This window comes from Phoenix dactylifera, unplaced genomic scaffold (assembly GCF_009389715.1).
Source record: "Phoenix dactylifera cultivar Barhee BC4 unplaced genomic scaffold, palm_55x_up_171113_PBpolish2nd_filt_p 000164F, whole genome shotgun sequence".
In the NCBI taxonomy this organism is placed as follows: Eukaryota; Viridiplantae; Streptophyta; class Magnoliopsida; order Arecales; family Arecaceae; genus Phoenix; species Phoenix dactylifera.
Window position 1 is genome coordinate 312,535 of NW_024067706.1, and position 15,400 is coordinate 327,934.

A 15,400-nucleotide genomic window follows, 5' to 3' on the forward strand; every position below is an offset into this window, starting at 1 on the left:
CCTAGTCAGATTGTTATTCCCTTGCCATCTCTAGAGTTATTGATTCCTTTGATGAATCTGTTTCGTTCCTTTCGTATTAAGGAGATGACTTTAGGTTTTGTAAAATTCTGCACTTAATACTAGCGTGACTATGCTTGTATCAGCACGGTAGTCCTATATCATTTGTTTAAAACGTAATTTTATATGTATGCCATTTTGGACATTACTGTCAGATATGAAATGCTGTCTGTTTGACTTCTTTGTCTAACAAGAAATGAACTTTTGTTAGATGATACAATTACAGGATTTATCAATTATCTTTCATTGATTTTATAACCTTTTTTTGGGATATAGTGGACCCCTACAGGGCGGCGTCTTATAACTGGGTCACAAAGTGGCGAATTTACTCTTTGGAATGGACAATCTTTTAATTTTGAAATGATTCTTCAGGTATTTAATGACAACCTGTTTGTTTTCCTTTGAAACAATCCATTGCTCATGAATAAGCTTGACTTATTTTAGTAGTCCCATTTGTGCTTCAGGCTCATGAACAAGCTATTAGGTCCATGGTTTGGAGTCACAATGAGAATTGGATGGTCACTGGTGATGATGGGGGTTCAATCAAGTAAGTTGCCTGAATGATAGATCTGACTGCTGTTCCTTTACCATCTCTAAGTTAACTCTTGAAATCCCCTTTATTTCTCATGCAATGTCTTATGCTTATCAACTATTGCTTAGGTATTGGCAAAATAACATGAACAACGTAAAGGTAAATAAATCTGCTCATAAAGAATCAGTCCGAGACTTAAGGTGCATATTCCTTGGCTGTTATATTTTGGCTGTTCTATACAAATAGGATCTAGTAGTGTAAAGCTAACATTTGTTAAACAGTTTTTCTAAAACAGATTTGAAGTTCTGTTCCTGCTCCGATGACACTACTGTCAAAGTCTGGGATTTTGCACGGTGCCAAGAGGAAAGATCCTTAACTGGTAATATTGCAAATTTATTCCTTATGTAACTTCTGAGGTGAAGTTGTTGCTTGACTATTGAACATTGCAGCTTCTTTTGATGTTGAATTTTGTTGGAACTATTTGTACCTGCACAAAGGAATTTTCCACATTGGCTTTTATAGTTGATGCATGCATGTATGTTTCTCTGTTAGATGATACAACAAAATTCTGATTGCAAGGAGAGAAACATGTCTTATCATGGGTAAATACTTTTGAGACTGATTTAGCAGATCTAATTTTAGCTTGTATTTATTGGACAGTCATGAAAATACAAAGAAACTAAAGTTCATTTGAATGCTTGAAGTTTCACAAATATGTGATTTCTTACCTTGCCTAAATGAGAGAGAGCTTTTATTTTATGTTTATGTTGCATGCACGTTTGATCTTTAGTTTCTCTCCTTGCGTCATAATCTGTAATTAGGAACATGACTTTCTATTGCAAGGCATCAATAGAGGGGCATGTTTGGTCTTTAAGCTGTATTGCAAGGTCCGCCGTGCCGGTACCGGTCGGCGTACCGGTGGCGGCCCGTACCGGTCCGAACCGGTTCCGTACCGGTTTTCTAACAATAAACTACCGGTACCAGATTCTACGCTGATCCGGTACCGGTCTCAGGCCGGTTCGGTACGTACGGACCGGTACGGCAGACCATGCTGCATTGGCATTACTAGACTTGCCATGCAGAGGTGGACCCAGGGGGGCTAGCAGGGGCCATGCCCCCCCCCCCAAAAAAAAAAGAACCTTTTATTTTTTAAAGACAAGATACACGAGAATTCATGCAGCATTATATGGCAGCTCGTTCTGCTATTTCTCTAATAGAAAAATGGCCCCCTGTCCTAAAATACTACCCAATGAATAATAGGTCTCTTCTATAGATTTTAGTAAGTAGAATCTCATCTAATTGAAATAGAGATCTTATATCCTTATCTTTTCAGTTTCAATCAAAATACAAATTCTTAACTTTACACACCCAAAGTCTTATCTCCAAAATTTTTCAGAGCTCGCCACCATCCCTCCTCCCCTCCCCTTCCTGCGCGCTGATTTTTAGTAAATACAAAATTTATTATAAGCAATGATGATTGTGAGATTTTTATATCCTCATCACTCGTATATCTCTCATTTTTCTGGGCAGTACTGGTATATCTCTTCCAAAAAATCCCCAAGCTCTCTCTCTCGCTGTGTGTGTGTGTATCTCTGTGGAGGGAAAAAAACTGTGGCTAAAGGGACAAATCCAAGTTAATTTTCTCAAATTCTTTTCTCCCATTGCAAGAATTTAGGCGTAATTGCTCTATTCATCCTCAATTTTATTTAAAATGTGTTTTAGATTTATTTATTTATTCCATTATGACATCATTGGGTTATAAGAAATTTTATCTGAATAAAAAGTAAATTTTGATTAAAAATAAAATTTTGATAGTCATTGTTAAACTGTAAATAGTTTTGTATGATTTTTTGAAATTAATCATATCTAAAATCTATAATGGAAAGTTATAAGATGTGAGAAAAAAATACATAGTTTGTACAACATATTGCTTATTGATTTTTCCGCTTTAAATCTGTATTAATTAATATTAGTAAAATGTTTATGCCATGCATGAGGTTAAACTATCTAACCTATGCTTACCTAGCAAATGCTGCATATAATGCACATGAAAACCCTTTCTTGATAATGACTAATAATAAACTCCATATGTTTAAATTGGTGTGCAGTAATTCTTGATGCTTAATTTATTACAACAAAATTTATAAATTCCTGGGGATTTAGTCATAGAATGTGAAGAAGTTCGTGAGCTTCACAAGACAACATTATTTACCAAGGGTTCCTTGACGTAGGTATACCAAAAAAACTCATGTTACTAAAAATTGCTAATCATGATTTTGTAATATGCAATGTTTACTTGTGCAATAAGATTCTAAAGAGGTCTCAAAATCACAAATTGAAGATTTATACCTTGAGTAAAAATTTTTAAATTTACATTTTTCTCTTTGATATCTTCGGATTTGGTATTTTAAGCTTTCTATTATTAATAATCAATGACTTCCTAAAAAATCTGAAACTTTTAAAATACAATTTTTTTTTTAATTCATGAAGAAAATAAAAAAATAGCTTTTCAAACTTAAAAACCTTCGAAGACAATCTTAGTATTTTCCAAAAGAAGAAGAACTAAAACATGTATTAATCACTTGCAATCCTTACACATTGTATTAGGCATTCTTAAAAGTTCCTTTCTCCACTCCACACAGAAACAGAAAAAAACAAAAGAAAAAAACTTAGCCTTATCAAAATGCAATCTCTGATTTTTTTAAAAATTTTTATACACGTGGTGACCTTGAATTTTCAAATTTTTTTGAGTTCAACGTTGATATTTTCTACTTAAAGCAAAATAAACTGTAGAATGAGATACAAGAGGAGTGTTATTATCAAAAAAAAGTATGTGTCAGGATGTCTGCGAGTTGCTGTAAAACACAGATGACGTTGTAGGGATGAGAAAATTTATTTGACTTAAATGGTTTTTCTAAAAAAGCCAAATTCATTTGAAAAACCTATAAATGCACTGTTTTATTGTTTTTCTTTTACATTCTTGGTGCTTTTGTTCTTTTACTAAGGTATTATTATCAAAAACATTAATCTTATAGAGAAAAAGGGGTAGGAGTTGGGTGGACAGGGGTAGCAGGTTTTTTGAAGCAAAACTTGGTCCAAATTCTAGTGGTTGTTAAAGCCCTCCCAGCCTTAGCACCAACAAGACCATCATAGTCCCTTCATGGCAACAAGGTCAAAATTTGGCAGTCCATTAATGTAGTAGCATTAGAAACTGAAGAAAGGATTAATATGATCTCAAAAAGTCCATGATAAAGCGTGTAACATTCCCTTGAGCTCATAAACAAAACAGAAGGAGACCTTCGTACCCTAACCCATTATCTAACTGGGGATTTTGAATTTATAAGAGACAAATTATTTAGAAGACATAATACTTTATTGAATGAGAATATGGCATATCTAGACTTATCTTGTTTACAACCTTCGGACTTCTTTTATGGCTTTGAGTTCATTGTTCTAGTAAGCTGAGTTCATGTCTTATTCAACCTAAAACTTCACTCTTTCCTCTTGACCTAAAGCATGGCTCCTACACGTATTGAAACTCAACATGATGGACTCACGCTTTCATCATTTGTAGATCAAGGGGATTTAATATAAATAACTAAAAAAACATCAAGGACATCCTACATTCCAAGCTCCAACTACCAATCCCATCTTCCGAGTGCTTTTGGTCCTCTCTTAGCCTTCAAAAAAGAAAAAGAAAAAAAAATGATAACTGAAGTTGGGAACAAAACTCTGGATCAAATTGACGAATGGGTCAAGGAAGCACCTTTTTCAATCTCAAGCTCATCAGCAACATGAAAAATAAAAAAAAATTAAATCCCAACTTAGACATAGATGTTGCAAGGTTCTCCTCAATCACGATTCCAAGACTGCTTTGTGGTATCAAAAATTTTGTTCGGCCTTCTCCTCCCTTCCCCCTCCCCCCACTGTTCCTCTCCACCTCCATGTCCTCTTTGCTCTCTCTGTCTTCATGGCAGCAAATGTGGTAGACGTGGAGGTGGGGGACTTCAAGCTGAGTGATGATGATCTCATGGATGAAGATGGCAACACCGACATTGACACCACCCTCGCTGCCCCTCCTCATCCCAAACTTTGCTCAACCATCATCGGTGATGATCCCTTCGCTAGCCCCATGAAGACCAAGGATCATGGGTTCCAAGAGGAGGCCACCAATATTGAGCACAATAAGCCCTTGTTCTTTTTTTCCATATGATTTCTAGGATTCTCTAAGCAGAATTGTTCTAGGGTTTCTTAATCTTCTTGCAATGACTGGATGCTTGAATATTTCTTTCCAGATTTGGCATCTTTTGTCACACACCAACCCAAAAGTACATGCCAAGGGAGGTGGCAACCCACCATCCGCAAGTATAAAATGTCACCTGTCAAATAAAATAAGTATAATCAAACTAACAAAACAAAATAACACAGACAGGATGACCATTTACAGAACTCGCAAAGTTTTCCAAACTGGAGTTGGACGCATGCCAATCCAGAAATTGCTACTAACAAAGCCATAAGTACACATTACAAAACAATTAAAAATCTTTATGTTTCCAAAATTTCTATAGAACCACAAATTTGGGTCCAACTAAATTCAGGATCTTACTCTATGCCTACATGCCAATCGCAACCCATCATCTCCTAAACTTGTGCTTTGAAAAAGAGAAAGAAGGACAAGCTGAAAAGCCTAGTAACCAACCAACAATTCTAACCAAAGGGATCAAGCGAGTATAGTAAAATGAACTTTGAACAATTTATGGATGCATGATACAAAATAACTTATTTAACAATATAGGATTTCCATAATGCAAATTATATTTTTAATTCAAAAGAGCCGTGCATAGATCGTTTTTCCAAATCAGTATTCTTTTTATGATTTCAAAGAGTATTTTTATAAGCCATTACCAAAAACCAAAGTTTCTTATGCAAGGTTTTCATAAGCAATGTGTGATTATTTTTTTTCAAAATAGATTATCAAATAAGATGAAAATATACCATAACAAAGTTAGGATTTTTGTAATCGAAATTTCATATGCAATTTTTTCCAAATATGAATATACAGACTATTTTCCAAAACCAATATTTCACATACAATTCCAAAGGACAATTTATAAGTTGGATTCCTAAACCATGATATCAGTTATATAAATATTTCTACTAACATATTACTTTTCCAAAACCAACCCATTTTCTAGATCATTTTTTCATAGGTAATTCTAATAAACAATTTATAAACAATTTTCAAAAGCCAATATTTAACAACTCATCTATGTATAATGCTATGGCTACATAATCTATATGGCAGGGCCCAAAGTACCATATTTAACCCCTACAGAGTAGGTCCAAAGTACCATGTTTGATCCCTGCGGAGTAGGTCTAAAGTACCACTTTAATCCTTGCGGAGAAGCTTTGAAGTACAACTTTAACCCTTGCGGAGTAGGTCTAAAGTACTATATTTAATCCCTACAGACATTGTTTGCCGATCCGGATTCGGTACCAGTACTTAGTACGGGTGGCGTACCGACACTCAGTATGCTGAAAATATCCTGTATCGTACCTATCAACACAGTAGTGGTGTGGCACCGATACGAGGTCCGATACCAAGACGACGAATCTTGCCTGCAGAGTAGGTCCAAAGTACTGCATTTAATTCCTACAAAGTAGGTCCAAAGTAATCATGCTCTGGAATGATCAAATACTAATGTATAGCCTTCATTGGTAGGGTCAAAATATAGCCAGATTGAGAGTCTAAAACAAATACACAAAATCCAATTATTTTATGAATATCATTTTATTTGATTTTCCAAATTATAGAGATGGACCAAAGTGTTCATAAAAATCCTTAATTGTACATGACTATGAAATCATTTCAAATATTTGACATACACACATGGTTTTCAAAGAAGCATTTCAAACACTTCCAAAATATAGGATTCAAGTTTTCATGCAGGGGTTTTCAATGATTCAAGTAATTCTTATAAACATAACAATAATTCATAATTATGAATGTACAAATTTCAAAGATATTTAGGAATTTCAATGACATAACAATCGCTTGCTTGATCCAGTTTACAGGTACAAAGTAGATTATACAATTTTGAAAGCATTTTTCATCAATTTATAAATATGTAATTGAGAGATATATAATGAAAATCATGGTCTGCCATACGGGTCTGTACCGGCCGGTACAGGCCGGTACGTATCGGTCCGGCCTAAGACCGATACCGGATCAGCGTGGAATCCGGTACCGGTAGTTTATTGTTGAAGAACCGGTACGGGACCGGTTCGGACCGGTACGGGACCGGTTCGTACCGGTCCGGGTCGCCACAGGTACGGCGGACCTTGATTAAAATACTCTTGTTAAGTTGAAGTTACTTTCTCACGCCAACAAAACTTCTAGCAAATTTTTTGAACATCTCAAAATCAACCTAAAACAAGGTAGTAGAGAATTGAATGCTAGCTTTCTGTTTATCCACCCTTTTATACCTGATTAATTCTAGATATTTTGAATTTCCAAGTCTACATCACTACTAGCTAATCCAATTAAAATTTTTGTTTCTCCCTAAGTGAAAATCCTGAAATCACCAAAATTTGTAATTAAGAAGTATATTCATGCCACTTATAAAATACAAAATTTTAGAAGCTATTCTTATATCTAAGTAGTCCAATAACTTACCTAAAGTGAAGGCTTCATAATCTGCCCTGCTTTGTGGACAGCTGCAATAATCGAGCAATTCCCATATTTTCCTTCTGAATTAATGCTTGGAATTTTCAGATTCAAAGAAAAACATTATTGCTACAATATCACCAAAAACGACACCAAAATATTAGGTATAAGTAGGATTCTAATCAAATTGAAATTAGCATTCCGTTCTGCCGGTCCTTGCACATCAGGTCACTTCAAGGATTTAATTGACTAAGAAAATGTCCTCGAAAATTTCTCAAATTTTGCAGGTTTAATGATATTCGTGAGTTAACAATTTCCAATTAAAATTTCAGATTAAACTACTCACCCAAGTTCAAGTTATAATTTTTGGTTTGGAATAGGGCAGAACCTTCCCGTCTTGAGGTCGCCATCAAACACACAAAATCCTCACTCTCCCCTAATCCATTGCCACCGAACGTCTCTAAAATTTCAGAAATTAAATCTTACCCTAAACCTTTCAAGATTTTGGTCTTACCTTGATGATGGATTCAATTGCTTGGCGATCTAATTGGATCTGCAGTGAGTAGTTTGATGGCAATGACGGAAGGGTGGAGGGGGGAGAGATAAGAGAATGAGAGTGTGAAAGAGGGAGAGGGGTGGAGTGGTTTGAAGAAAATAGGGCCATGGCCCCTATTCTGATTAAAGAGGGCACTGCCTCCAATTGAGGCAGTTCATGTGGTGGGCTGGGCTGCGGACCCAGTCCATTACACCTTTTGATTAGAATAGTTAAGGTTTTAGGTTTCTTAATCACTCCTCTCTCTTTTCCCCTCCCTCCCTCCCCATTCCATAGTCCTCCCCTCCCTCCTGCAATCCTTCTTTTCCACCTCCATCTCCTCCTCCTCCTTGACCTCTCCTCCCTCGACCTCTCCTCCCTCCCTCTCTCCCTGTTCCCTAGTGCTTTCCTCCCTCCTGCAATCCTTCCTTTCCACCTCCATCTCCTCCTCCATCCCCTAGACCTCCCCCTTCCCTACCTCCTCCAACCTGAAAAAGTCTCCGCCTCTTTACCATCTACCTATTTGTCTCTAGCAGAAATCTTGCAAACATACAACTTTTAGACATGGAAACGAAAATCTTAAGTGGCTCATGAACTTGGTATAAGTTGGAGTTCTCGACACAATTGCCTAGATATTGGTATGTGGAAATTTTTCGCCTATTCGATTTCAATTATTGTATTCATATTCTTTGAATACCCTTAAATTGCAAAGAGATCCTCTTTTGGTTTTGTTTTTGTTTTCTTCCTCACTCTGAGCTTTACTGAGAAAATTATACTTTAGTTTTCATGTTTTGGTAACATCAATTGTATATGGTCGTGTACTTCTTTCCACATTTGGTGTTAATCTTCGATCTTTCATTCATGTTCCAGTCATGTAGTTATCTTATTTACAAGCAAAAGAACAAAACATCACACTGGTTGCATGAAGTAACCTGAGATTTCTTTATATGTGTTTTGAACTCAGACAGGCCATGGTTGGGATGTCAAGAGTGTTGATTGGCACCCAACAAAATCATTAGTGGTTTCAGGTGTGTTATTATATCTTTGTTCAGTTTGTAATGGTTTCCTCATCTTCCAAGGCTGTGAATGTTATTTATTTTTCCTTCCTTGCATGTGTTACAACAGGTGGCAAAGACAATCTTGTGAAACTATGGGATGCAAAAACAGGAAGAGAGCTCTGTTCATTGTTAGTACAATTTCATCATAGTCTTGTTTTATGTATATGAAAAGTATGCCTTCTAGTTAACAATACATTCGATTTGCAGTCATGGTCACAAAAACACTGTACTTTGTGTCAAATGGAATCAAAATGGTAATTGGGTGCTGACTGCTTCTAAGGATCAGATAATTAAGGTGCATCTTTCTCACCTTCTTTTGAATTTCTTGATTCTACTCTTGCAACATTGTGGACCTTTACTATGAAATATGAACACATATATGAAATATGAATCTGGTATATATGAATATGCTGGCAATTTTTTCATTTTAAAGGTACAAATACAGTGGGGATACGGCAATGTATGAGTGATTTCTTTATGTAAATAATTCTATTATATATAAAAAACTGACTTCTTTAGTTTATTGATGGCTTTATAGTCATGACTTATGTTAACTGCAGGAATCCTTGATTTATTCATCAAAAAAGATGTTTTCCTTTGCATCAAAAGGTTCGAGACATAAATAAGATATACAAGAAATTTAAGATGCAAGAAGAGTTAAGCAAAAGGCATCCATATATCATAATGACTTATCACATCATATTTACTCCATTCAATTATCATTTCTAATATCTAGACCATAGTCTGTACAATAGCATCAGCATTATGAATTTAAAATTTAACCATTCATATGTTTATCATTAAATGTTCTTCACTGGAAAAAGAACCCCTATACACTTTAATGGCAATGAATCAATGCACACACAAGCACAAGAAAGTCAAAAACTAAGCTGTAATTGATTCATCATTTCATGTTAAGAAACGAGGCAGTGTACTTTGTTTCTTATAGAGATTAACTGCATAGAAGAGGTATTCCATAAATAAGGTATGATCAGTTGACAAATGTGTGTATATATATGTATATAATTCAGAATGCACTTTTATGAGGTAAAAGTGTCGGCACATTCTTTAAGAGGGTGTGGTGGCAATGGTCTTAAAATGAAGGGGAAAAAAAAAGAAAACTTGTATCTGGACTTATTAGGATCATTTTTCTAAAAAGTGATCTATGAGATCATAGTATGCATATGCGGCCCGAGTTGCTTTGCAAAGTGACTAGGTGGCCTAGATATGCGCAACCAGAAAACCAGAACATTATCATTATCCAAGTACCCTGCTGGCCTATGCCGAAGCAGCCTGGGTAGATATGTGGATCAGGTAGAAAATGCAAGTTGAGCACTATGCCATATCCGATCTGGTCTTCCTCTGCCCCTCCTACCCTGCCTCTTCTCATCCACCTTTTCCTTTGCCTTCTCCCACTCTGCTATCATCATATATTTGTCTGTGTCCCTTCTCTTCCTATCTTTTCACCCAAATGCACATGTTGCCTACGTGTTATGCAATAATACCCTGGCTGCTCCCAGTCACATTTTAGAACCTTAATCTGGGCGGAAGAACATGATGTGATGCTTATTCAACATGTTAAGAGTGTAGATTATTTGATTTACCATTACATTCTTAACGGAAATTCCATCACCAGTGTTCAATTGACTTTTAGTTGCAGTTACAGTGTCTTGAAGCTCCTATCTTATGTGTTTTTTGTGATAGGAAATTATTTTCAAGGAAAGCATATCTTGTACTTGGTCTTCTTAAGCTCCTAATTAATTATAAAGTTTTGGTTTATTGATTTCAGCTTTATGATATTAGATCCATGAAAGAGGTTGCATCATTTCGTGGACATTGCAAAGATGTGACTGGTTAGTGAATGGTTTACCTTTTCCTAATATCTTTTTTGTTATTTGATAGTTATCATTTCATAATTGTAGCTTTCCACATGCACGGACAGAATCACAGACCTGTTTGCAAACTTGTTTTGATTTGGATTTCGAAATTCACATTGATGGTGTAACATATGTTACAGTAATGCAATATTTTACTCAAATGCCTTTATCAAAAAAATATTTTACTCCAATGCACCTTTTCTTTATTTTCTGCAAAACAAATAGAAAAAAAACCTTTATAATGACTTGTTCCTGTATAATATATCATCACTAACATGACCACAAATTTAAGCTTGATGGTACATGTGATGTTATATTACTAAAAAATAGTTTGCAGATTTGGTTTCGGGTGTATGAACCAATTTTTGCCATGAAGTATTAATTTTTCATTCTCAGATCTGATCTTGAAGGCTAAGGTTAGATAGCACCTCATATTTTTATTAGCGTGGTTTTAGTTTTTTTTGGTCATTAATGGATTTAAACATAATGTATCTTAAGATGCATGAAACATATTCTTCACTATGAAACATGAAGAAATGATAGAATTTGATGATGTTTTTTATTTTTGAACATCAGTGAGGCCTGAAAGTCTGTTATGTTTTCTTTTATGTGGATATTATAGTAGTTTACACTTACTGTTTGGAAGTTTATTTTTGCTAGCTCTGGCTTGGCACCCATCTCACGAAGAATACTTTGTCAGTGGGAGTTTTGATGGGTCCATCTTTCATTGGCTTGTTGGGTAAGGAATCCTTAATAGCCCATCCTCAATGAGATCCTTCTTCTTTACTTCCTATACATCTGGCCAAGCCAATACTTATCCAGCTTATATAACAAGTGATTTTTGCATGAATCATTGGAGGCAAAAATTCTTAGTAGATATATAACATTCCATAATTTTTAGTTCTTATTATTCACCTGCTCTTGATCTGTATTATATGTTGCAATTCTTGATTAGCTGTTGTTATCTCTGTCTAGTCTAGATGTTGCATATTGTCGGCTCTTGTTTCCACTAATGATTGTTGCTGTGCAGGCATGAGACGACTCAGATTGAAATACCTGGTGCACATGATAACAGTGTTTGGGATCTAGCTTGGCATCCCATGGGCTATTTACTTTGCAGGTATTCTTATTATTTTAATTGACTTTGGTGCTGCATATCAACTTTTCGGTTTTACTTTTTGCCTTTGAGATGCTTGCTCGTGTTATTATTATATCCCTAGTTATTCATTACTCCGATTACAAATAACATGCATTTTCTTTTTGTTATTCACATGTTTAACCATGTGTCTTCATTATTATGCATTGTGTACTTGATACTTTCCACAACTTCTTTCTGGTGTCTACATAGTTTTGTCCCTGCAGTTTTACTTTTATTAATAATTATTACAATATTATTTCTTTTTCCAAGCAGTTATTGCATGTGAAATAAATGTGTCACCATTGCGCTCACATTTCATCTTGAAGATTGTTATGATAATTATTGTAATCACTGTTATGGTGGGATTTATTGGCTCATGATATATACCTTTTTCTTGTTACTGGTTCCTTGTTGATGGTATGGTATATGTAATTAAACATATGTCAAAATCCCTTAATAGGGGAGGGTCCGGTTGAATTTCACAGGCCATGGTCTGTGTAGCACTAGGTGTATCGTTTTATCCTTTTTCTGCTAACTGTATCATCTTTCCTTTATTTTAAAATGACTTTATCCTCATTTGAGCTTATAACTACTGTCAGTTGCATATAGTTGACCTTCATACTAGTATTATATATTTATTTTTTTGATATCATCACTATTGTCTCTTCTTTCTGTTTAAATGTCATTGCTATATTATCACTAAAATTAACCTTCTTCCGGAAAAATGCTTTTACTTGTTACCAGAAAAATACCTTTGCTATATGCATGCAAATAATAAAGTTGATGTTTTCTTATACTAAACTGTTGTGTATCTTTGGTCCGATTTATAAAAGAAATCGTTTCATAGCTTTTAATAACTATATAAATGTTCCCACCTGCATTATGGTTTATCTGCTGCTGATTATAGCTGTTCTGCTGCAGTGGTGGCAATGATCACACGACAAAGTTTTGGTGCAGAAACAGGCCTGCAGATACTAGCCGTGATAAATGCAGTATTGGTCATCAAGGTTGCTGTTGTTTATGAGCAGTCTATCTTCCATTCTATTTTTAATTTAGCATATTTAAAATACTTCTAGCTTTCTTTATAAATTGCGCTACCCCTTTTTATTTCATGAGCAACTGTTTATTTGTATCTGGAGATCATTAAAGAAAATTTACACTTTTTGTTTGACTTCCTAGGTTATGGTGATCAAAACTCTCTCCTTGCTGGTCGTATAGCAAGTGGTTTCCCAGTGCCAGAGCCTCCGCCAACTCCAGGATCATTTGCTGCTGGATTGTCACGAACTGAAGGAACTATTCCTGGTATTGGAGTTGCAATGCCACTATCTGTTCCATCTCTTGATGGGTCAGATCAAGAACAGAGGCAGCCTATTCCAGGTATTCTTCCTAGTGGTGCACCTCCTCTAGGTCCCCATCCATCTCTTTTGGCATCCGGACAGCAGCAAGCATTTCAGCAAATTCCCCAGCAAGTCCCACCTCAACAGCAGCAACATATGACATTTTCACAGCAAATGGTTTCACTGCCACTTCCTCCAAATCTGGCTCAGCTACAACCTCCATCACATTTGCCGCTTCTTCAGCATCCTCATGGACCTCACCCTTCACATCTGCAGCTGCCACCTCTTGGAATTTCCCCATTTATTCCCTCTTCGGTGCCAGGCTCCATGTCCATGCCTTCATCAATGGCTCCATCCATTCCCCCGCCTTTGCCTAATCCAATGGTACTCATCTATCCAAATGCCCTAGTCTAGATGATTATTTAACTGGAAACATCTCAAGGTATTTGTAGCCCTTTATTCATTTGACGTCAGAATTTAATTTTAATATTTTAGTGTGAACTTCTGTGAATCTTGAGCATACCTCCATTTACTTTTTCCCATCTTTTTTTGTCTCAAATTGTAAGGTTTACATGGTCTTTTTAGTTTTCATCAATTTAAAACAGCAAGGTTGTAACATATTTCATAATCTTCATATATTGCTGGAATCTTACAACCAAATACCTGTATGATTGCTAGTTGTAAAGCTCAAGCATGCTTTTTTTGAAAATTTATTTCTAGAGTCTTATCACCTAAAAGCAGGGTCAAAAAAGGAAAGAGATAACAGAAGATAATGCCTCAAAATAGTCATTGGTCTTGAATCTTTCCATTTGGCCAATATAGAGTATTCTGGCCTCATGAGTTAGTCTTGACCAAACCTATGAAAATGACTTAGTTTTGGATTGGTTCTGCATGGAACTACAGCATTTCGGTTTTGGTTTCTGATTGATAAAACTACAAACCATTGGTCTGCACTCTTATTTGCTTTGATATTTGTGCAAGATTTTAGTGTCTGCTGGCCTGTTTTCTTCACCTTTGCTGCTGTGAGACATTTTGGCCATGTAAGGGTCAAGTGCAACTCCTTGCTGATGCATGAATTCACACATTTTGTCTTGCCTTGGATCATCTTATGCATAAAATTACTGTCACAAATTTCCTACTTTTCCCACACTCTGAAGGGTGAAAGCTGACTGGTTATAGAACGTATATACAAGTTTGTGTGATTTATCAATGCAATGATTGGTCAATAAATGGTATGTATGGGATAAAGAGAGTTTATTGTGTTTTTTTTTTTGGAAAATGGAATGTAGATCATCATATTTTTTTATGTTCGTTATCTTATAAACTTCACATTTCCACAAAAACTAATTACTGTCATTACTATTTCAGGTGGTGCAAGGTTCAGGAAATCAGATGATCTCTCCAATGCCACAAGCACAAATGATGGGCCTTACTCAGATGCACTCAGGGCCTGTTACCACCAGCAATATCCCTCCCATAGGGGGTTTTGCAAATGGGATCACAAATATTCAGGGTGCAACGAATGCAGGTGGACTGCAAAATCTTCCACTTGGTGCTATGTTTAACCGGCCACAAGGTGGGCAAATAGGGGCAGTTCGGGGACTAAATGCTTATCAGGTACCAAATGATCATTTATTCCTCCTGATTCGGTAAATGGAATTTGCCGAAATGAGCAAGTTATTAGTTGATTCAGCATTGCTTATGACCTGATCTGTGTCCACCTATGGAATGAATCCTCCTTGCGTGGCTAATGATTTTGAGTTGATAATTTGCAGCCTGGAATGATGGATGTTCGGCTCCATGGCATGGCTCTAGGAGGCAATATGGGGCTTCCGCCGCCACCGCCGCCGCCACTGCCTCATGGTTCTGCGCCCCAATAGCTCTCCCTCTGTGAACATTGTTTAGCTGTCAGCTGATAAAATAAATTTATTAGTAGCATCTTATGCAATTTTGTATGCCAACAGTTTTTCTCAGGGCTTCAAAGTTTGTTGCTATCATTTTATTTTTTTATTAGCTTCAAGGATCTATAATATTATCAAAACTGTAGACAAATCTCTTCTGGCAACAAACTAGAAACATAATGCTGGTCCACTGGTACAATGTTAAGGGCTATCATTCTTTTCCCCATGTAGGTTTGGTGTACGTTGTATAGTTGAAACAGCTGGAGTGCTACCTCTGTAAGATGACTCATCTTCTCACTAC

At 36.1% G+C, this 15,400-nt stretch overlaps 1 protein-coding gene across 3 annotated transcripts in view; it reads left to right on the top strand.

Moving 5' to 3' along the window:
• The window catches only part of LOC103722450 (flowering time control protein FY-like), a 42,214-nt gene extending 26,817 nt beyond the window's left edge, over nucleotides 1–15,397 (top strand). For 2 of the 3 annotated variants that reach the window (XM_039117032.1, XM_008813014.4), the window contains 14 exons: nucleotides 334–429; nucleotides 522–604; nucleotides 718–789; nucleotides 871–968; nucleotides 8,757–8,816; nucleotides 8,914–8,974; nucleotides 9,054–9,141; nucleotides 10,636–10,699; nucleotides 11,384–11,462; nucleotides 11,754–11,843; nucleotides 12,783–12,868; nucleotides 13,041–13,582; nucleotides 14,567–14,815; nucleotides 14,974–15,325. In XM_039117032.1, the coding sequence (XP_038972960.1) occupies nucleotides 334–429; nucleotides 522–604; nucleotides 718–789; nucleotides 871–968; nucleotides 8,757–8,816; nucleotides 8,914–8,974; nucleotides 9,054–9,141; nucleotides 10,636–10,699; nucleotides 11,384–11,462; nucleotides 11,754–11,843; nucleotides 12,783–12,868; nucleotides 13,041–13,582; nucleotides 14,567–14,815; nucleotides 14,974–15,078 (1,773 nt within the window). In that variant the 3' untranslated portion in view covers nucleotides 15,079–15,325. Of the gene's footprint in view, nucleotides 1–333; nucleotides 430–521; nucleotides 605–717; nucleotides 790–870; nucleotides 969–8,756; nucleotides 8,817–8,913; nucleotides 8,975–9,053; nucleotides 9,142–10,635; nucleotides 10,700–11,383; nucleotides 11,463–11,753; nucleotides 11,844–12,782; nucleotides 12,869–13,040; nucleotides 13,583–14,566; nucleotides 14,816–14,973 lie in introns of all 3 variants that reach the window. The other variant, XM_039117031.1, reaches the window with a different exon arrangement.
• Nucleotides 15,398–15,400: the final 3 nt, after the last annotated feature.